Source organism: Dermacentor variabilis, chromosome 7, assembly GCF_050947875.1.
Source record: "Dermacentor variabilis isolate Ectoservices chromosome 7, ASM5094787v1, whole genome shotgun sequence".
NCBI lineage: Eukaryota > Metazoa > Arthropoda > Arachnida > Ixodida > Ixodidae > Dermacentor > Dermacentor variabilis.
This window is the reverse complement of record NC_134574.1, coordinates 137,993,103-138,015,158: the sequence shown is the minus strand read 5'-3', so window position 1 is coordinate 138,015,158 and position 22,056 is coordinate 137,993,103. Positions and strand designations below refer to the sequence as shown.

Here is a 22,056-nt window from a genome sequence, read left to right as displayed (position 1 = left end):
TTGTTTTGCTTCGTTTATTATTTATTTGTCAGTCCATACCAGTATGCAATCAGTGAATGTCATGTTTTATCAGAATCAAAGTAAATAAATAAACTGAGTGTGCTATGGGAGGGACTAGAGCGGTTTTCAAGTTGCTTACCCTCGCCATGTTTGTTTCTGTTTCGTCATCCGGATTCCGAAGTCTGCATCAGAAAACCCCTTTTCGTTGCCTTTTGAGATTTCAAGGTTTCTGAAGCCCCACCTCACCAAGGTATGTCGGGCGTCGCACGAACGTTCTTCCGCATGCGTTGACTTCTATAACCCCCTCCTTGAGGTCGCATGCTGCTGACATCTCTTGGGTTCGTCTGGAGGGAACTTGGTCGCATGTCTATCTTTTCTTTCTTTACATGCAAATGCTTGCTCGTATTGTAGAGCAGTAGTCTGTCAGCTACAAAAGAGGGCCGATTGCACCAGGCACAACAGTAAGTTTTCTATTGATGAATCGCTGGAACTGCAGAAATTTTTGCTGTTGTGCTTTCACCATGTCATCGATGTACTTTATTTAACGGGGACTTTACTGTAAAAACAATTGCTTAATAAATGTATTGCTGCAGGTTAATGTCATTGAGGATGAAACGTTTGTGTCTGAAAATGCAATTATCCTTGAGCTGGTGCTGACTATTGTCTTTTACTCTTTTAACCAGTACAACATATCTGTTCATAAATATATATCTGTATATAGCCTCTTATCCGAGTGTTTCCACTCAATATATAATCTAGATGAAATTGGTGCTCTTTGAGTTCTCTTACTTTAGTTTTATTATTTATTCGAATTTTTTATAAATAGAGTTGTCATAGCATCCCATGGAATTTGAAATACCGAGATTTTACTTAAATTTTAGAGGGGAGATACTGCAAATATTCTTTTTTCTTTTTTTGTTAGAAACAAAAACTTTTGTAGAGCAAAATATTGCTTCTGAGCAATATGGCCAAAAGCGTTCCAGAATATCAGTTGTTGTTTCTAATGTACATAGAAGCAGCAACTCAAACGTATTATAATGTATTTATTACTTTTGGAAATGGGCACTATGGTACACAAACACAGAAGGGCATCGTATGTTCTTGTCTCTTATCATTGGTTTGTTCAGCTTCATATGTAAGGTTTAAACTGGAAAAATGTAAGCCGTAACGTTAGTTCAACCGTAATGTCAAAGTGAACAGGGGGCTCTAATTAATGGCCGTGTTTCACCACAATTAGCATTGAAAGGGGTGCCAATTTAGGTTTAATTTTGTGGCATTGGCCAACAAGGGCCGTATTTGTTGCTGCTAGGGATGTCACTGAAACCATGACTACCTAGTACTAGCTGCATCCACAGAATGCTGCTAGTACTTAGTAACAGTAGTTTCCTTATGCACATATCTTTAGAGAAGATGCAAGAAATTGCCACATTTGACAATAGTTGCCATTAATATTTGTCGCCTCAAGTTTCAGCCTGCTCAGCTAACTATATTTCATTGCTAACACCTGCTTTTTCCTTTCTTATCCAACTTGGCCTTGGAATACTAACTGCCTGCGGTGGGAAAAGGTGCCTGATTGTTTTACATTTGATAAGACTTGTTTCTAGGCTAGTTGGTCCATCACGCTGAACGAAAGATGCAGCGCAACATTGACTAGGGCTACTAAGGGACAGACATGGACTGGCGCAAAACAGGGACGGATTGTACCAGTCTCTGTGGGTCCAACAGTGGTGCCTTGCGAGCGGACTTGGTTCGTAATTACTGTAGTGTTCAGCTTCTAATTTACGGACGGTACACGAAGGAGGCAACATGACACATGGGTCGCTATAACATCGCAATTTATTTTTCTCAGTTCTATTCCTTTCGTACAAATGGCCCAGCAAGATGATAATGTAGACAGAGCAGAACTTGTAGCCCTAATGAAGCATGAAAAGGAAAAACACAGAAATGAAGTTGTCACGATATCCCAGCCATGGCTGGCTGCAGTGCTATTGCGTTGCCTGTCTTGTGTCCGTAAATTTAGGCCGTACGTTATCGAAAACCATGCCTGTCCCTTTCTTCCTCCTTGCATTTGTTGTCCTGCATCTTTGCTCCAGCATTCTGTATTTCTCGTGTCAGTTGAGTGCATTCCAACGGCCTTCCAGGTGTACGTGGGTCCCCGGAACTTTATGGTGTGGGCGCTGGACAACCGCAAGCACGTTTACGTCCGTGAGGGCATCTACCCGGAGCTTCACATTGGCACCAGCTGGGTGGAAGTTCCGGGCGTCCAGGCACGGCAGCTCTGTGTCAGCGAAAAGGCTGTCTGGGCGCTGACACCTTCGGGCGAAATCTTCCGGCGCTTTGGCATCTCCAACAGCAACTTTGTCGGCGACTACTGGAAGAGGATACCAGGCCATGCTGCATGTCTCACTGGTAAGTGACCTGTTTCTCGTCAGTATCCATTAAGACTTGTTTTAAAGCAAAAGTCTCTTTGCCTCTTCCTTTGGCTTTCCCACTGCTGCTGCTGCTGTTGCTGCTGCTATCTGGTACACCGCATTGAGGGCTGGTTCAGAGCATGTGTACACATGACAGGAGTGAGGCTGAGAGGAAAGATGGCGCAAGAGCGTCGTTTGTACGTTTGCACGGCATCGAATGTGCAAAATGCCCTGTGGAGCTCCCTGCACGTCGCCATATTAGCCTCTTGACAGCTGTAACTGTCCGTAACCCCCGCAAGAGCATTGCAGAAATTGCAGTGCTTACTTTTCTACTAATGTGCAACTCCAGAGGAAAGCTAGATAGAATGGTAGAAAGGAGGGGGGAGAGGAGGCATAGAATGGGTAGAACCAACACAGTTGCGAAACAAGTGAATAACAGCCTTGCCAGTTTTCACTCGCAGTTGCCCTACAAGGGGTGAGGGGGGATGGATTGGGAGAAGGGGACCTGAGGAGGCAAGGAAACACTACTACTATAGACACGACAGCAGTTGTGGGCAAACGGGATAAGTTTAAGTTCAAGGTGCGGTACGGCACGTTTCTGCTATTCCGGAAAAAAATAAACGCCATGCAAATTTGTTAAGTGGACAACTTACGCAGAGCATGCAGAAGCAGAGCCGCATTAAAGTGCACTGTAGGGTCTTGGTGACACTACGGAAACGACCACACATCAAATCAACACTTCTGTGCCCGCCGCAGTAGCTTTGGGGCTATGGCATTGCTCGAGGTCGCAAATTCAATCCTTACTGTAGTGCACTTAGATTTATGTGCACATTAAAGAACTACGGGCTGTCAAAATTAGTCTGGAGTCTGCCACTACGGTGTGCCTCATAATCCGATCATGGTTATGGCACATACAGTCCCGTAACTCCATTACAGTTTAATACTTTTGCCATGACGCGATGTGCCATGTGAGGAAATGATAATGCTCAGCCCTTTCAAAAGTTATGAACAATGGCACACAACAATGCCTTAAGCAAACACATCTCCTTGTTTGTTCCGTGTACTACGTAGACAAACAGCAAGGGTGCATGCAAAGTAACGTTTAACATTATCTTATCACTCTTGTATTGGACTAAATGCTGAAGAAATTAAACATTCGCCGTCAACATCCCCGCTAATTATCATCTATCAAAGCAAACTGCACAGAAAGCTTTGCTTACATCAATTCCAGTGTGGGATCCGTATATCTTTACATGACATTGAATTGTGGTCAAAAATAGGGATGAGAATTGGAACCCGGCTTAATGAAAATTTACATCTTTGAACTCTGTCTTCTGGCTGAAACACTTCCGTGTGCTCTCCAGTAAGTCTGCATGTTATCACATTATCTTTTACGGCGTTGATTGATGAGCATTCTGCACAAATTTCACAATTTCACAAAATGTTCATTAAACTGATACAGTCCGTGCCCGTTACAGGGAATCTGCGTACAACATACTTTCCAATGCAACAGACCATTCTTCTTACTAAGTTTTGTCTGCCTATATTATTAAAGCAACAAATTCTGGTATTAACGGATCTGGCTTTAACGGACTGTTGGTTACAAGAGCCCAAATTTCGGCCAAATGGTGTCCAAATGCTGTATGTACAATGTACTTTTGTGCAGCGGTGCATGCTAATGGAAGTACACTGCGTGCAGCCGTTTTCGGGCACTTGCAAAATCTGCAGAAATGCGCGTTAATTCGAGGAACGAAAACGCTAGTGGCAAGCTTCCCGCTACTGTGGGCCGCACAATGCCCCGTCACCTACGGAGAGCTTTCGGCACTACCACGCGAGCAGTTCACTGCCCTCCAGTGCTGCCGAGCAAGTGCCATGGGTGCCGCTAAACCTAATTCACTTACCAAGTAGCGTTTAACAGGGGCTGTAGTGGACTGTGCAAAATTTAACATGTTTTGGTTTTGTCGGTTTTATTATCCGTCTACCATAAGTGGCACCAATTTCTCGGCTTCGTTAAACTGGACCGTAGTACTGTTGCATAGTAGTATTGTTAGATATTTCTTTGTAAATGGCACGGTCATCTTGAAAAAACAGAACTGAAGAGGTTAGTTGAGATGCTATGTCATTAATATAGATTAAGGAGATGAGGGGACCCAATACTAGTAGTCCCTGAGGCGCTCCTGATAAAGCTTTAAATAACTTAGATTCAGAATCACCTATTTTAACTGTTTGAACTCTGTGAGGAATTTATGGGTTCAGCATATTATTTTTGCACCTGAGTGTAGATTTTCAGCTTTGAGAATTAAATGCCAGTGAGGCACTCTGTCGAATTGAATGCGTTGGCTAAGTCAGTAAATATGGCAACGATATAAAGAGACTTATGCACTGAATTGTAAAGTTCAGTAGTTAGCTTACATAACTGAGCTAAGCACTATCGATCATTCTGCAAATAATGCTGGTTTTTGAAGACCAGTTTCTTTGTCTAGGTAGATCATTATATATACAGTGGAACCCCGTTCATACGTTGTTCACCGGACCGAGGAAAAAAAACATAACAGCCGGGAAAATGCATCAGTGAGGAAAGCTCCGAAGATTAATGAAAAAAGTGCAGCTTCAACTATATTCCATTGAATGGAATAAAATACTGGAGAGAGTGGTAAGCGCGAGAGACTGCGAGCAGTTTCGGGCCCAACTTCAACAATACTCTTCTTAGTTTGCTGGTGATTTCAGTTTTTGTTACCCTATAGTGCTGTACTAAGTACCACAAACTGATGGACTAAGTGTCACGAATTGTTCTTAATATTGTTTGTGTATACCTGATCATATGCACTGCTGTGTGTTTAGTGTTTGTTGTTGTACAGTATGTAATACGTTATTGTACTCATTCCTATCTTGGGCCTGTAAAGGGCTGATAGTATGTTCAAATAAAAAAATAAAATAAATAAATAATAAATAAATATACACGACTTATTTCCACAGAGTGCGCTTAGAACTTAAAATAAGTCTAAATGGTGGCTTGCCGTTTCTTTCGCTCGCTAGAAATCACCACACGTTTCTCAATAGCCTGGAAGGCCGCATTGCTGTCAGCGTCGCTGTGAGGTGCGACGTACGTGCGGGGGAGGTCCAGAGCCGCGGCGGCTTCTCCAAAGCTAGGATTTGGCAACTCCCCGGCATCATGCGGCTCGTGCTCCTCGTCGTCACTGCGCCACGGCAATGGCAACGGACGAAGGAATATCCGCGGGAAATTTTGCCCTCTTTGGCGTAATCGTGCTAACGTGCTAACGATTGTTTAGTATTGCTGCGGAGCGCGTGCGTCAGAGCAGCCCGGTGGCGCGCAGCGCGGCGTGGTTTCGCGAGAAATGTAAACAAGAGAGGAGAGCTGGCCCGATAGGCGGAGCAACGCCATGAGCAACGCCAACTTCCGGCTTCCCTTTAGCTATAGCTTCACAAAGAGTGACGTCAGGGCCTCTCCTGAGTTTTCTTCCTCCGTGAGTCGACCCGTCCAACAAACCATGCGGTGACCGTAATCACAGTGATGATAGTGAGAGCATTTTTCACAAATGGCCACCTAGTGGCGGCCTCTCGAACTGGCGTGCGGCTTCTTGCAGCCAGTTCCATAGCCAAGCCTGGTCAAAACTCGTCGAAAGCCGAAATGGCAGTTGGAGCGCGTTGCCTACTTTAGCCCAGGCGGGTTCGGGTTGCGACGCATCATGTGGGAATGTTTTCACAGCTACTACGTAACAGTGGGGTTCCTTATACATTGGATGCTATGGAAGCTATGCCGGGACCAGATGAAAACGACGTAGCAGCCGGGAAAACGCAGCAGTGAGGAACGTAACAGCGGGGTTCTACTGTAGTAGGTCATCACCTAATAGTAGCATTAAGCTATAAAGGAAACCTGCAAGGATTTATGAGAAAAAAAAAAGAAGCTTCGCATGGAAAGGAAAATTCACCCTGGTCCAGGGAACGGGCACTGAACCAACACTGAACCAGCTCTCCGAACATTAAGTTTTATTGGTTCATCAGCACGGTTTTAGAAAGGGTATGTCTACAGTTACACAGCTGGTATCGACATTGCCTAATTTGTTTAGTGTTCTTGACATGACTGGCCAAGTAGATGTATTGTTTATGGACTTTTGCAAGGCATTTGACAAGGTACCGCATGATAAATTATTCTTTAGGTTGGAGAGCATTGGACTTCCACTCTTTGTTGTTAGGTGGATTTCCGCGCACCTTAATCATAGGCAACAGTTTGTACAAGTGCGGAATTTTTCTTCCAGTGTGCTACCAGTTACCTCGGGAGTTCCACAGGGAAGTGTGTTCAGGCCATTGTTGTTCTTAATTTATATAAATGATTTAATGGAGGTAATACCAAAGGATGTCTCAATCAGATTATTTGCTGATGATTTTGTGGTTTTTAAAACAATCTCAAATGCAAATGACCACGCCTCTTTACAAGCAACTGTTCTGGCAATTGACGACTGGTGCGAGAACTGGGGAATGGAACTGAATAGGGAAAAAACTGTTCTTCTTCATGTAACAAGAAAAAAATGTCCGAGTACCTTCACTTACCACATTAACGGCAGCACTATAAAGGAGGTTGATAAATATAAGTACCAAGGGGTAACTCTTACCAGTAATCTTTCATGGGGTGTGGACATCTGTGCGTCAGCTTTTCAAAAGCTATGTTTTCTTAAGAGGAAACTTAGAAATGCTCCTGTAAGGGTTCGGCTTCTAGCTTATAACGCATGTGTTAGGTCGAAGTTAGAGTATGCGTCTGCGCTGTGGGACCCATATGTTAAGAAAGATAAAGTAAAACTTGAGGGTGTTCAAAGAAAGGCTGTACGGTTTATATTCGGAAAATATAGAAGGTTGGATTCACTATCGTCTCTGATGAAATGTAATAACATTACAACATTGGAGATGGGTAGAAAAATAAACAGACTTTTGTTACTTCACAATTTCGTGTCCGGAAAAATCACCCTATCTGAATCAAGTTATGTTCAACCTGTTGCTACTAGGAAAACAAGGCACACAGCGGAACATTCACTGAGACCTATTTTTGCGAAAACTAATTTCTACAAATACCGTTTTTTCCCTAGAACAGTTACAGAGTGGAATGAGTTGCCGCCAAGTCTTATCAAGGCCGAACTGGAATGTTTCTTTTGTGAGCAATACATAGAGACTTGCAGTTGTATAAATGTACGTATTTGCTGCTGGTTTAGTTCTGTTCTGTCTGTTTTGGTTCTTTTTGTTTTGTTGAAAATTGCTTCTTCATTGTATTAGCGCTCTTGCTTTTGCCCCTTTTGCTCTTTGCGAAATTATTGCTGTTATTTATTGTTTGTCATTCCAAAAATGCCCCTCCTGCTAGGGCCAAAGAATTGGCCTGCAGTATGGCTAAATAAATAAATAAATAAATAAATAAATAAATAAACATATGTTCCTTGCATGTGCTCCTTTTGTAGCTTCCTGCTACTCTCGTCGAGGTGACAGTTTTGGTTCAGTAACAGCTTTAGCTTGTCTGATGTCACTGATTCTGTTGCGTGCAGTGTCCGTCGACGACAGGCTTTGGGCCATTGCCGCCGATGGCTCGGCACTACAGCTGTCCACCTGCGAGCTGCCATCTCGCATCAATGAAATGGATACATTAGGGCTCTCCGCTTCTGCCGAAAAGACTGACGCTGACATGGATGGGTGGGAGCTCGTTTGACGACCTCGCCAGAACATCCCTCAAACTTCTCGGGCATTTCTACGAGTCATCTTCCTCACAGAAATGAGCTTTGTGCTCTGTTCCTCCTTCTTTTTTTTTCTTTCGAATTTCACCGCTGGCATTATTATTAGCGGCATTAACGCTCAATACCTTGAAATGATGCTACTGTGGTAGTGAGCACAAGTGGGGTGATTGTACAGCGGGTGTCAAAAGTTTTCGGAACAGAGGACTTGCGAAAAAGCCAAATTTAACTCCAGATTTATCTCGCGGCCAGTAAAACACTGGCACAGGGGGGGAAAATCTTGAAGTCCGTGCTTTGCGCCTCAGGCTCGGGAACTATTTTCTTGAGCTTTCTTCAGATCCTGTGCCCCAGAAACTTTTGACCCCAACTGCAGTACTTGCGTTGAAGCATGTCAACTCCGCACATGTATGCCCCAAGGCAAGCTACGATTGGCATTAAGCCTTAGTATGCGACACCCGCAGTAGGGGGTCTTAATATGTAGGTGATGTATATATATTTCGTAAGGGTTCACAGTTTGAGCTTTGTTAAGCCTTATCTCTGTGTTTAGTCTCTGGAGTATACTTCTGGCATGGCCACTTCTTGCTTGTTTTTCTTATATATACAAAGGATGCAGTTAGATGAACTACTTGTGTTTCCAGTATACTACTATGTAGCCTTAAAAGGTGAATGTTCTATAGATTCTTGTGTATTTTTATATATGCCTGGCAGTATGGCTGCGACATGTTTTTGTGAATGCTTTCCTCTGTTTTCTAGGCCCCATGAACTTTTCTATGTGAAGCAGAGGTGCACTGGACAGTTATTTATTTTTTTACGCACTGATGCGACGAAGAAGGTGTGGTTGTGGTGTCTTAGGACTGAAATGTGACGTTCTGTTTTTATTTGTTGCTCTGTCTTTGTTGTTGGCTCTTTGGAATGCCTCTGCATTTACAGCACATTTACGTGAGGAAGCTGAGAGCAGCAAAGCTGAATTTTGCATGCTCAAATGCTCAGTCGATGTTGACTGCCTAAACTTAAGCTTGCCGTTCACCTGAATGTTCGTGTGAAATGTTTCGATGCTGACTTGAATTCGATGCAGCGGTATTCGATGCTGACTTGAGAAGAGACAGTGAAGTATTGCTCATCCTCTCCGCTTTGTGCCTCGAAGTCCCAAATCCTGTAGCTTAACACTGCACGTCCGTAACCGCAGACAGGAAACAGAAGTTGATTGCCAGATCTAATAATTTTCGTAGAGATCTTGATGTAAAGTTCTTGACATAGAGCAGATGATTGATTAGGTGCCTGTACATATACTGTTAATTTAGCCCTTTACACGAATGACAAGTGCCTACAGTTTTTATGAGAATTTGGGAACAGAAATTGTTTGTTTTGAGAAAGGAAGATTTTATGGCAAATGTAGCGCTCTGGCATTGTGTCAACAAGTATTGTCGAGTGAATTTTGTTGATTGCATGAAAATATACAGCATGTTTGTAGTGCATGCTGAATGCCACAGGGACAAAGACGTGGCAACTTCTGTAGGATCTTATTTCAAGCTGAATTTCATTTGCCGTCACGTTTTAAATTTGCAAACTCTGAAGGCACATTGAACATACAAACACCTTCAGAAGTTGCAGAGCTAAGTAGTGACATTGCACTAGAGTTACTGCTGTTTGATGATTCCCTATGATCGTAGTTGGTTTCACACTACAGGCAAACTAGATTGACCGTTTGGAGTACTTGCATTCACTAGCATGAAATTATACATGCTACTGAAAAAAAAAGAGAGTATATAAACCTATGGTCCAGCAGAATATTAACTAAATGCCTCGTTATCTTATGATATAAATGATATAAAGGAATTATGTCATAGTATGGCATCACAGATTTAAACGACTGCAAGACTTGGAGCAATACATTCCGCATTCCCGCAGTTTCTGCACTGTACTGCTTGCACTCGCTCTAAAATATAGTGCGTCATGTATTGAAAATGTTTATAGGGCTCTGCATAGCAATAACTCCATATAGCCACAGTTCTATATGAACATTTAATACAGAAATGCGTATAGGGTAGGGCGGTGTTGGTAGGCAGTTGCTTTTACCATGGCAACAGATTTTGATAAAGGCAAGACAGAAGGTAGTATTCTGTGTTTGTTAGGCCTCCTGTCTCTTTCTTTTTTAAATATGCTCTGCTGAAAATACCGAGCAGGTGGTGTCACGGACCCGTATCGTCCTGCCATGTAACTCTCACTGTGATACGTTTTTATGCTTGTACTGCATAACTTTAGCAGTGTTGCCTGGCAAGTTGGGCACTGTTTAGATATGGCAGCAATTGCCGTAACAATGTAGCATAGGTACTTGGTGCTTTTTATGGTTACTGCTCATTTCAGGCAGTAAATCTATATTTGGACAAAAAATATGGTCTATGTTCATTATCTTTACACCGGGGAAAAGAAAACTAACATTTCAATTGCTTCAGAGCAACAAGCTTATTAGTACTAGCCGTTACACAACAACCGCTAACTTTCTATTTCTTGGAACTTGTAGTAGAATGCAAAGTGTAGACTTCTGTTATCTTGCTACTGTTGCTTTAGGAAACACCTCAGTCCACCCGCACCTGAGTGTTAGCTCTGTTTTCGAGAACCAGTACTGTGATAGGATAGCAGTGCTCTTGCTGCAAGTACTGTTCCTAGGGGTGTGCGGATATGCGAAACTTTCGAATATGAATCAAATAGTGTTATATTTGATTCAGTCTTCGAATCAAATGGTTGCTGTATGTAAACGCGAATATCTTTTGAATACTTTTTGAATAATTCTAAACGCCACCTGCACCCAATTAAACATAGAGTTGATGCAGAAGTATGGCAAATTTTCACCCCCGCAGGCATAGTACAGACATAACGAATGAGAATTTGCATAGTGGAGCAGGCTACGTCGCTTAGGTAGCCATACTTTACAGGCTGTACAGCGATCATTTGCAGTCACTGAAGAGTCTTTTTCATGCGAAGAAACTGCTTGTTTGCTCCTAATACTCCATTTGTGCTTTTAATAACGCTTCATGCCGTGCTATGTAATGACAGAAACTTGCTAATACTAAGATGTGAACATATTTTTATATTGACTGTGATAATGGCTGCTTGAAAAACTGTTTAAAAATCATTCAATATTCAATTCGATTCGATCATCTTCTGGCGCTAATCAATTGTTATTCGATTCGGTCTCAAAAACCACTATTTGCACACCCCTAACTGTTTTTGTTGAGCGTTAGAAATGTTGTGAAAGTTGTGCTTTCTACAATCACTCACTTTGTTGTTGTTCTTATAATAGGACAAGTTGCACCTATGTATGCTGAAATGTAAACATAGTTCAAGTATGCAAGTGTAGCATTTGGCAAAGCCCTCATTGCAAGAGGTGTCATTTGCCTTTATTATTTTTATTTTTTCAGTTTGATAACAGAGCTATAGCTTTCTGAACGGCTTTAGTAATGTGCATTCTGTGATGTCTGTCGAACGCGTGAAATAACTTGTGTTGTTCGAATAGTGATGTGTTTGAATCTAATACAAATATTCGTAAATTGTGGGCCTTGAATAGTGATCCAAATTCCAATTATCTTTTTGCTTATAAAGGTAGAAAAAGGAAACCTGCATGAAAAACATTTATTTGTTACCTTTAATACATGCATTGCTGTTCAGAAGTGACGTCATCTGGGCTGTGTCAAAGTGATCATTAAACAAAAGGTTGTGGTAGCTCTTGGCTGCCTTCACACAGCTACGTGAAGTTGTAGATATACCAGGTGCAGTCAGGGTTACATGTTTGCAAGGCGTGGGTTTCACAAAAAGACAAAAATATTTCCTCACTTCTTGCTTGCAGTGTTGAGTTAGTGAGACACAGCATGTCTGAACACCAATTCTGAACTGCAGTCTATGTGCCGAAGCCAAGAGATTCTCTTTTCATAAATTGCACACCCTGCAAACTTTCGAAGGGAAGACTACAGTGGGCCTTTTTTGATACCGACGATCGTAGTAACTACATAATATTGAGCCGCAATTGAATATTCAAAGTGATGGAATGTGAAGTTCCCGAATTGGATTCATCAATTCAAAATAGAATTGTTTCGTTCATATTCTAGACTTTGTATGTTCATTTACTCTAGCAATAACCCTAGTAGTGTTGCGTTGTTGTGATTTCTTTCTTTATTTCTTTTTTCATATTCATAAAATTGTCTTGTGATCAAGTGAAAGTTCTTTCTAAGGTGACCTTTATCAGACTAATAGTGTATGGGTTTTAAAATGCGCCACATTTTTATATAACTCCGCCCTTCTATTTTGGACATCTGTAGCACTATTTAGAAAATGTAATCCAGTGACATGTTGTGTGCTTTGAAAAACACCTTTAACAAAGTATGTAATACTTTGTTCTGTATCCATTTGTGGTTGGACGAGGGATGAGTGAAAGCTCTTTCTCTCTCTGGTTGACCCCTGGGTATCTTGCCTGTGTTTTATCTCGCACGCTGCTCAAAAAGCGTCGTTTAAGCTAAATGGGCTTCAAGTAAATGCAATTAGCAGAATATGTTGCAGAGTTCTGGCATATGAGCTATCCAGCATTATTAGCATATAGGAAGTGTCTTTCACTGTCTGCCACTCTCAAACAGATCTGTCGCTCACATGAACGGTTGATTTGCACCGCTCTCATTTTCCCAAAATGGCATCCATGTGCCCACCGATGTATTGGGAATGTACTATGTTTCTTTTTTTGCATAACCCTCCCTGGTGTATAATGTGTACACCAAGGGCTTGGAAAGATGAAAAGACGGATGTTTAACCTATCCATTAACAAATTGCAGTTTACTGAATACCGGGACGATAGGCAGACATCTGCTGCAACACTGGTGATGCCATCTTGTGACATTGATGCCAACCAAAATGTAGAGAACATAGCCTCCGAGATCGGGCTTGCACTACCCAATCTCTGAGGTAACAATATTTATTTACCTATCTGCTAGATCAGTGTTGTGAGTAGCAACAATCATTAGCATGCAGTGAATTTTATTCCTCTTCTGTGAGAACAATGATGCAACACTATAACATTTGTAGCACGTTTCAAAACAATGTTAGAAGATGACGCCACCAGTACTGCTGCTGCCTTCAATGTCTCCGTTGTTCTGGTATTCCACAATAGTTGGCGGAGCTTTTTGAATTGCCTGCAACTCACGTACCCAAGAATCCAAAGTCTGCTTGGGTTTTGATAAAACCTAAGTGGCTGACATATGCAAGCACAATGCAAGCCTCTTGCGTGTTGAATTTCTAAAATTTTTGTGGGCATGTTGTATCCACAAGAATACGGCAAACCGGTGCACTTTTCTCAGTGATGTCGAATGTGCGCAAGACATTTCGGCTCTGCTTCGTAGGTGCGAGAGTGTGTGAAGTGTTGTAAGTAGCATTTGTTACCGGCATCAGTATTTTGTGTTGATCTGCCTGTTTCTGGTGAAAAACGGTAGACTATTTTTGAACCATTGTTTATATATCCAGCATATACGCCTACCTGTAGCAGCTGTATGCAGGGCAGGCTGCTGGTAGGCAATATGCACATATTCGTCGCTCATAAACTTGACATTCCGCCCAGCTGAGTAACACGTCGATTTTTTTTCTCCTATTGAGATCTGTATGTCTTCTACCACAAGCATGCTAAGAGAGGAAAATTTGCCGTGGGGCCAACTCCGATTTGCCTATACAAATACATGTGAAATGCAGAAATATTTTCAATAAATTACTGCTAAATTGATTTGAATGAGAGAGAGAAACATTTATTGTGTTTATGTATCCAGTATATACATGTACGCTTACCTGTAGCAGTTCTATGCAAGGCAGGCTGCTGGTAAGTAATACGCACATATGTACGTATAGAGCACCAAAGCACAAAATTTACAAACCCCGTAACTCTGCAGCAGGAACAGATATCACACTTCTGTTAACGGCATCTGTTAGATCATGTGGAGCAGACAAATTCGGTGGATGAGTTGGTAGTAAACATAATCAAATTGGGTGCAGTCGAAGCTAAGCAAAGCGATTTCTCCGATGCCATGTATTTATATTTAGATGGGAGCTCCCTGGGTAAATCTTCCTCTTACATTATAGTGGCTACACATGCTGAGGCACACCATATGTGAGGTGCACTTTTTTTTTTTGCTCCCACTTGCTTTCAGTTGCGTACAATAAAGAGACCATTTTCCTCTCATTCAATCTGGTCTAGCTGTCTTCACATAAGGGCAGAACTTGTCAGAATGCCTTGACATATAACTCTGCCTGAAATGAACAAGGCTCCTTGTGTCTTGATGGTGGACAAGATTGGCACTGAAGCCAGCTATGAAAATTGTCGAAAATGGGCACACACACACACAAGAAAAAAAGTCACCGTGTCGCTCAAAAGGTGAAGCTTAGACGGTGATATTTAGCAACATACTAGGTTCTTACACGGAGGCTCGTAGTTCTGTGGGCAGCATAAATTGCTGTCGACATTTGTGTACTAACAAGCAAGTGTGGTGTAACACGCCTAAAAATACCCGGAACAGAGCTCTGTCGATGACCACAAGTCGGCAGCGAGGACCTTGCGCGCTTGTCTCGGAGTGAACGTTCTGTGCGGCCGCTCTTTTCACCATTTCAACTGTGCTGCACCTCCAAGATGACATGAGCTTCATCCAAGACGTTGCGGATGAAGAAAGAGTGCATCATAGCTGCCAGCCCTCTCTGCTCGCCTTTCGCCCCCTGGCACCTGCGCAGGTCACATGACCTCCAATATCCGGAGCGCGGGCCACGTATGCACGTGGCCACGTGGCCAGAGTAGGTTCGGCTAGTGTTCTTATATGTGCTCCTCGTATGCCCCCGCATATACAGGACATGCGCCGTTTTAACCGATAGAATACAGCGACAACGCGAATGTGCTGAGAGTGTACAAATAATTGCCATAGCAATAAAAAAATAAGTGATCCTATCGAAGTAATCTGCCTACCAAAGCCTACCAAAGCCTACCACTTGCCTACCAAAGTAATCTTTTTGTTGCTAGCTCGGATGTTAGATATACTGCGTGTTGCTGCAACGACTGTTTATGACTACTTAAGAAGAAAATTTTGGTCGGCCAAGATACGAATGGCAAGTGACAAACATCAGACTTTTTGTGACGATCGCCAGTACGACTACTAACAGAATTTCACTTCACAACTTTTGAATTAATGGCTTTGCGGGGCATGTTGTATTTGCTGGATTGGAAGTCAGTCAGCACTTAAAGTATAACTGTGCTTAGCTCATACCCATTTCATCATCATCATCAACATAATTTATTGACCCTTAAAAAAAGGCCCCTGTTGTTTCAAGAAATATGGACTCTAAATGTGCCGCGAATTGCATATTGTGACTTTGCAGCTCAGGTGAAAATATTGCTACTGGTTTTCAAGTGGGATGAACTGGTCTGGTGTGGAACGATTAACAGTTTTCCGCGCCACGGAAGCGTACTTAAATAGCAGTAAAGTAGCCCAGTCTTAAGTGTAGCCCTAGCGTACTCTCAGCAGTCGTGCTCTGCCTTATGCTAGTAGCCTTCGCACGCAGAGCTTGACTAATAAGTAATTTCACTTACGTGCACCATGTAAGCGGAACTTAAGTGGGCCCTAAAACACTTTTTTTTTAATCTACTCGTATGATGACCTCAGTATTAGGGGACGCCGCCATCACGATCTCCTGCCACAAACCTTCTTCGAATCGTAGGTAAACATCTCCGCAATGCACGGCTTTTTCTCTTCTTTTGTTTCCACTAGCGCGCTGGAAGCTACACAGGAGTAGCTTTTCACGGAGCAGTTTGTTCTAGAGGTACGAGATGGCGCTTCCGGCAGCCCGCCACACGTGGCCTCAGCGGCCGCGCACGAATCGGAAGCCATTACCGATCCTACCTTGCTTCTGTACGATCAGCAGTCGAAAATGCAACTGAGTTTTCGCTAACGCACTGGGCTCCAATAATGCGGCATTGAATCACGTGGATTGACTACATGTGCAGTAGTTGGCTGCAAGAATAGTGACGGGCACGTTAAGGATGAAACGAATGTGTGTGGCCAAGTTCGCGGACCGCAGCTGTAACTGTCCGTACGTGTTACCGGAACTTCCAGATGTACTGCGGCTGATACAGAAATCTGCCCATCCGCCAGCGTTGCATCGCTAACCTTCAAAGAAAGTGCTTCAGCCCCGAAACGTCGGCATGAGTGAGTACCGCTCGTTAAACAATGTCACAGCTTGTAGCGCCGCTTCCTGTCATATAGTTCGTTTCGCGCGCGGTATATACACACATCCACCCTCGACTGGCACGGAATCTTACGCCCACTCTACCACCAACGTGTCAGTAAGTGAATGGGCGCACACTTGAATATATGCGCACCATGTACTTACGCACAATAAATGACGGACTACACGGATAGCACACGAATGGTCGAATGCTTCGTGACGGTCCACGAGAGTAAGCGAGTCACTAGCGATAACACATCTTTGCTACAAGGTATTACAATGCACAAAACGGGTACGTTTCAAGCCTTGTAAGCAGCAAGAACAGTGGCGTAACAACGGGGGGGCGGCGTAGGCCCCGGGTACAAGGGGCCAGGGGGGGGGGGGGGGAGTCATATATGTCTGAAGACACCCGGAAAGTGTCGATATCCTCGCCTTCCTCGACTACACCCGGGGGAGGGGGACAGAAGGCCTATGGGCCCCGGGCGCCAGACGACCTAGCTACGCCACTGAGCAAGAATAACTCTATCGGAACTGAGCACACACACCTGCGAGCCATTAGGCAGAAGTAATCAGATAGTGGGACCGCACCAAGGCAATTTACTGAGTCGGAAATGTTACAGGCCGCTGCTTCAATATGGTAGCCGAGAACTAAGAGCAAAGCACTCTAAGCCTGATTCATGAGCGGAAAGTTTGGATAACTTGGAATATATGTTTAGCCCCGCTTTTAGAACAAGCACCATGTATACGCTGCTCGCGCCGTTTGTACGTATAGCTTAATCAGCTCCGAAAGCTATTTTGCGTGTTCACTGAAAAACATGTTCACTGAAACTTCGTGTCATCCACCCAGTCACCGTCGACGATATTGTCACGCGGTAGTGACGGTCAGGAACACAGCAGCAGAACTGTAAATGGCGAAACGAACTCTTTATTGGGTGAACCTGTGCCCGGAAAAACAGGCTACACTCAAATCACAACGATAGCGGCGAACACAGTCGGCGATCGTCGAAAATCTTATCTGCGGTTCAAGCGCGTCGGATTTCATATATGAATCCTCGAATGATCCAGAGTAATCGCTGGCGCCCGCGTTTCTTCCAGAAAGTACTGCACAATTCGCGTCGCGCATGCATGCAATCAGATTACACAGGGTTCACTGACAACACACAGCGGATAGAACAATCGATAACATTCGAGAAACTTCCGATACATGCAGGCGCGTCCTGCGCTGAGCGATACCCGGCTGCTAAGCACGAGGTAACGGAATCGAATGCCAGCCACGGCAGCCGCATTCCGATGGGGGTGCACCGGTGTGCTTAAATTTAGGTGCACCTTAAAGAACCGCAGGTACTACGGCTTGCCTCATAATCAGGTCATTGTTTTGGCACGTAAAACCCCATAATTTTTTTTTTCGCCGAGTGGTAAGATTTGTTAGACGGTAAAACTCGGTCACCCGAGAAAGATGAAAAAATTCCACGTGTCAGTTACCCTCCGGGCCCCTTACAAAAACATCGTCCCGATGCTACAAACATGCAAGCGAAAACAAAACCACGCATAATAAAGTAAAAATGACGAGGAAACGAAGTCCTTAAGTTCGTCTTCGGGCGTAGAAAGGCTTAAGATGCACCACGTGGATGAGTCGTGCGCGGCGCCGCTGTGATTGCGAAATGCCGTCTAGCACGACCTCGTAGTCCAGTGCGCCAGTACATCGGATGTTCTTGTAGGACTCGAAATAGTGTCGTAACAGTTTCTCGCTAAGTACCTGTTGGCGTATCGGAGTCCATACCCAAACACGCTCGCCGGGATTCGTATTCCACGTATCGTCGTCGAAGTTTGTATTGTCGGCTGTCGGTCCTCTGCTGGTTCTTGCTGCGCAGGCGGGGAAGCTCTCGGGCTTCTCCGACGCGCTGGAGATAGGCGGAGACGTCGAGGTTCTCTTCGTCAGTGACGTGCGGCAACATGGCGTCGAGAGTCATCGTAGGGTACCTGCCGTAAGCCAGAATGAACGGCGCAACCTGCGTTGTTTCTTGCACCGCCGTGTTGTAAGCGAAGGTTACGTACGGCAGGACGGCAACCCACGTGTTCTGCTCGACGTCGACGCGCATTGCAAGCATCTCTGCGAGGTTCTTGTTCAACCGCTACGTAAGATCACTCGTATGGGGGTGGTGGGCAGTTGTCCTCCTGAGGCTTGTCTGGCTGCATTGCAAAATGATTTGGGTGAGCTCTGCAGTGAAGTCCGTTCCTCTGTCGGTGAGGAGGACTTCTGGGGCACCATGTCGCAGCAGGATGTTCTCGACGAAGGATTTAGCGACTTCGCCCGCCCTAGCTTTAGGCAGAGCTTTCGTTTCGCCGTAGCGGGTAAGTTAATTAGTAGCCACGACGATCCACTTGTTCCCAGATGTTGACGTCGGAAAGGGCCCCAACAAATTCACCCCGATCTGCTGGAACGGAAGGCAAGGAGGCTCGATCGGATTTAGTAATCCCGCCGGCCTTGTCGGCGGTGTCTTGCGTCGCTGGCAGTCTCAACATGTCCTAACTTAACGGGCGACGTCGACGGTCAGGCGCGGCCAATGGTACTTCTCTTTTTGCGAGGTGCCCGGCTGTCTTATCGTCGTGCAGGGCATGCAGCACTTCTGACCGGAGTGCTTTGGGCACAACGAGAAGGTAGTTTGCTCGGGCTCGCGAAAAGTTCTTCACCAGGACGTCGTTTAGTAAGAAAAACGAAGACAATCCGTGCCTAAATACCCTCGGGACAAAGTCGGTCTTGCCTTGCAAGTGCTCAGCAAGGCTTCTGAGGTCCGGGTCCGCTGGCTGCTGCTCGGCAAAGTTGTCTGCACTTATTGTTCCTAGAAAGGCGTCCTCGTCTTGTTCATCTTTGGGCGGCTGGTCCACGGGAGCGCGATACAGGCAGTCGGTATCAGAGTGTTTTCGTCCGGACTTGTTGATTACAGTGATGTCATATTCCTGCAGTCTGAGGCTCCATAGCGCCAGGCGTGCTGAAGGATCCGTTACATTCGATAGCCAACACAACACGCGATGGTCGCTTACGACTTTGAACGCCCTGCCATATAGGTAAGGGGGAATCTCGCTGTAGCCCAAATGATGGCGAGGCATTCCTTTTCGGTCGTAGAATAATTGCCTTCCGCTTTCGAGAGCTACCGGCTTCGGTAAGCTGTCACCCGTTCAACTCCGTCTTTCCGCTGGACTGGAACAGCACCGAGGCCTAGGCTACTGGCGGCAGTGTGGATTTCTGTATCGGTTGCTTCGTCGAAGTGCACAAGTATCGCTGCGACTGCATGCGTCATTTGAGTTCTTGAAATGCGCCCTCTTGCGGCGTTTCCCACTTGAAGTCGACATCACATTTTGTTAGATGTGTCAGTGGCTCAGCGATGCGTGAAAAGTCCTTCACAAAGCGCCTGTAGTCGGCAAACATGCCAAGGAATCCACGCACTTCCTTCTTGTCGATGGGCCGCTGAAACTTTGCGATGGCAGCTGTCTTTTGCGGGTTGCGACGGACTCCAGATTTGCTGATGACGTGGCCCAGGAACAGAAGCGCATCGTAAGCGAAGCGGCACTTTTCCGGCTTCATAGAGAGCACTGATGACTTGATGGCCTCTAGTACTGTCGCAAGCCGTCTAAGGTGATCGTCGAAACTTCCGACGAAGACGACGACGTCACCCAAGTGAACAAGAGAGGTCTGCCACTTCAATCCTTCTAACGTCTCCATCACGCGCTGGAGCGTTGCAGGGGGCGGGCACAGTCCGAATTCCATGACCTTGAACTTATAGAGGCCGTCTGGCGTGATGAAGGCGGTATTTTCGCGATCTCACTCGTCGATTTCTATTTGCCAGTAGCCAGTCTTCAGATCCATCGACGAGAAGTATTTAGCGTTGCAGGGCCGATCCAATGCGGCGTCTATCCGTGGGAGGCGGTATACGTCCTTCTTCGGGATCTTCTCCAGTCGACGATAATCGATGCAGAAACATAGGGTTCCGTCCTTTTTCTTCACCAAGACTAGAGGAGATGCCCAGAGGCTCTTCCACGGCTGTATGATGTCGTCGCGCAGCATTTCTTCGACTTGCTGCCTTATAACTTCACGTTCTTGCGTCGAAACTCGGTAAGGCGCTAAACTCTGTCGGAGCAGTCGAGCTCGCTCTTCGGTAATTATGCGCTTCTTTACAGCTGGTGTTTGGCGAATCCTCGATGACGTCGAGGAGCATGTCTGTGTATCGCCGGACAAGACTTCTGAGCTGTTGCTGCTTACTAATGGGGAGGCTTGGATTTATGTCGAAGTCTGGTTCGGGAACTATGGTCATCGAGGTAGATGCGGTAGAATCCGAGAGGACAAACGCATTGCTGGTTTCCGCAATTTCCTCGATGTATGCGATCATCGTGCCTTTGTTGATGTGCTTTAACTCCTGGCTGAAGTTTGCAAGCATCACTTTCACTTTCCCTCCGTGCAGTCGAGCGTTCCCTTTTGCGACGTGGGCTGCTGAGCACGAGGTCGCGGGATCGAATCCCGGCCACTGTGGCCGCATTTCGATGGGGGCGAAATGCGAAAACACCCGTGCACTTAGATTTAGCTGCACGTTAAAGAACCCCAGGTGGTCGAAATTTCCGCAGTCCTCCACTAAGGCGTGCCTCATAATCAGAAAGTGGTTTTGGCATGTAAAACCACGTAATTTATTTGTTTTTTCGACGTAAATTTCACAGTCGAGCAGTAAACGCTGGTCGCTCTCGATGACGCCTTTTCGTCTGCCGGTGTTTCGCTGCCGACTGAAATGACAATGCTGGACCGACGCGGGATGCTGACTTGGTCCTCAAGTACACTCAAGGCACGCTGACTGGAAGGCCTCTCCGTCGGTATCGCTTGGTCTGTGGACAGCGTTATCGACTTCGACCTCAGGGAGATTATTACCCCGTGTTGGTCCGAAGTCCATGCGGAGAATTACGTTTCGCGAGCACTGTTGGAGGACAACGAACGTCGCAGGGTAGGTCCGGTCACGAACTCTAATTCTTGCAGTGCAGTTAGGAGGTTTCCTCCAGCTCTCCGAATTTGAGTGTCGTCCCACGCAGTCTTGACCAACGTTACTAGACTAGTCTAGTAACCTTGGTCTTGACTTTCTTCAACTTGGCGGCGAATAAGCCACTGATGACGGAGTAGTCGGCTCCAGTTTCTACAAGCTCTGTGACTTCGTCGCCGTCGAGGAGCACGTCGAGGTTGGTGGTTCTTTGTCTTCCGTTGCAGTTAGATCTTTGCTTCGGATCAGGGCTGCGTCGCGTTGACCTGTGACTGGTACGTGGCGTCGTCAGGTCGTCTTTCGTCGACGTATTCCTGGCTTCCAGGCTTCGTAGGGATGGCGACGTGTCGTTGCTGCGTCGGCGAAATAGACCTTGAAGGTCGGCGGCGGAGGACGTTCATCATTTCGACGTACAGCAACCGCACCTCCATCTGTTGCTGCTTTTACTTTTCCAAACAGGGGCTTATACGGACCGGCACCGGACTGGCAGGCCCTGCTGTGACAGGTAGTTTCCTGGCGCGACGCCAAACGCGAAGGACGTCGAGGTCTCCACTGCGTTCCGGCGATGTAGTCGCCGATGTCACGTGCCTGCTTGCCAATGTCAATATCTCCCGAAACAGAGGTTTGCTAATAGTCGCCGGCGTCATACACACCCATTGTAAACAC

General features: G+C 45.3%; 1 protein-coding gene across 1 annotated transcript in view; it reads left to right on the top strand.

The window, feature by feature from the left end:
* The window catches only part of LOC142588865 (tectonin beta-propeller repeat-containing protein 2), a 52,135-nt gene extending 38,240 nt beyond the window's left edge, over positions 1–13,895 (top strand). The window contains exons 17-19 of the mRNA XM_075700684.1: positions 182–250; positions 2,142–2,409; positions 7,958–13,895. Of these exons, the coding sequence (XP_075556799.1) occupies positions 182–250; positions 2,142–2,409; positions 7,958–8,118 (498 nt within the window). The 3' untranslated portion in view covers positions 8,119–13,895. The remainder of the gene's footprint in view (positions 1–181; positions 251–2,141; positions 2,410–7,957) is intronic.
* The last annotated feature ends 8,161 nt before the right edge of the window (positions 13,896–22,056 follow it).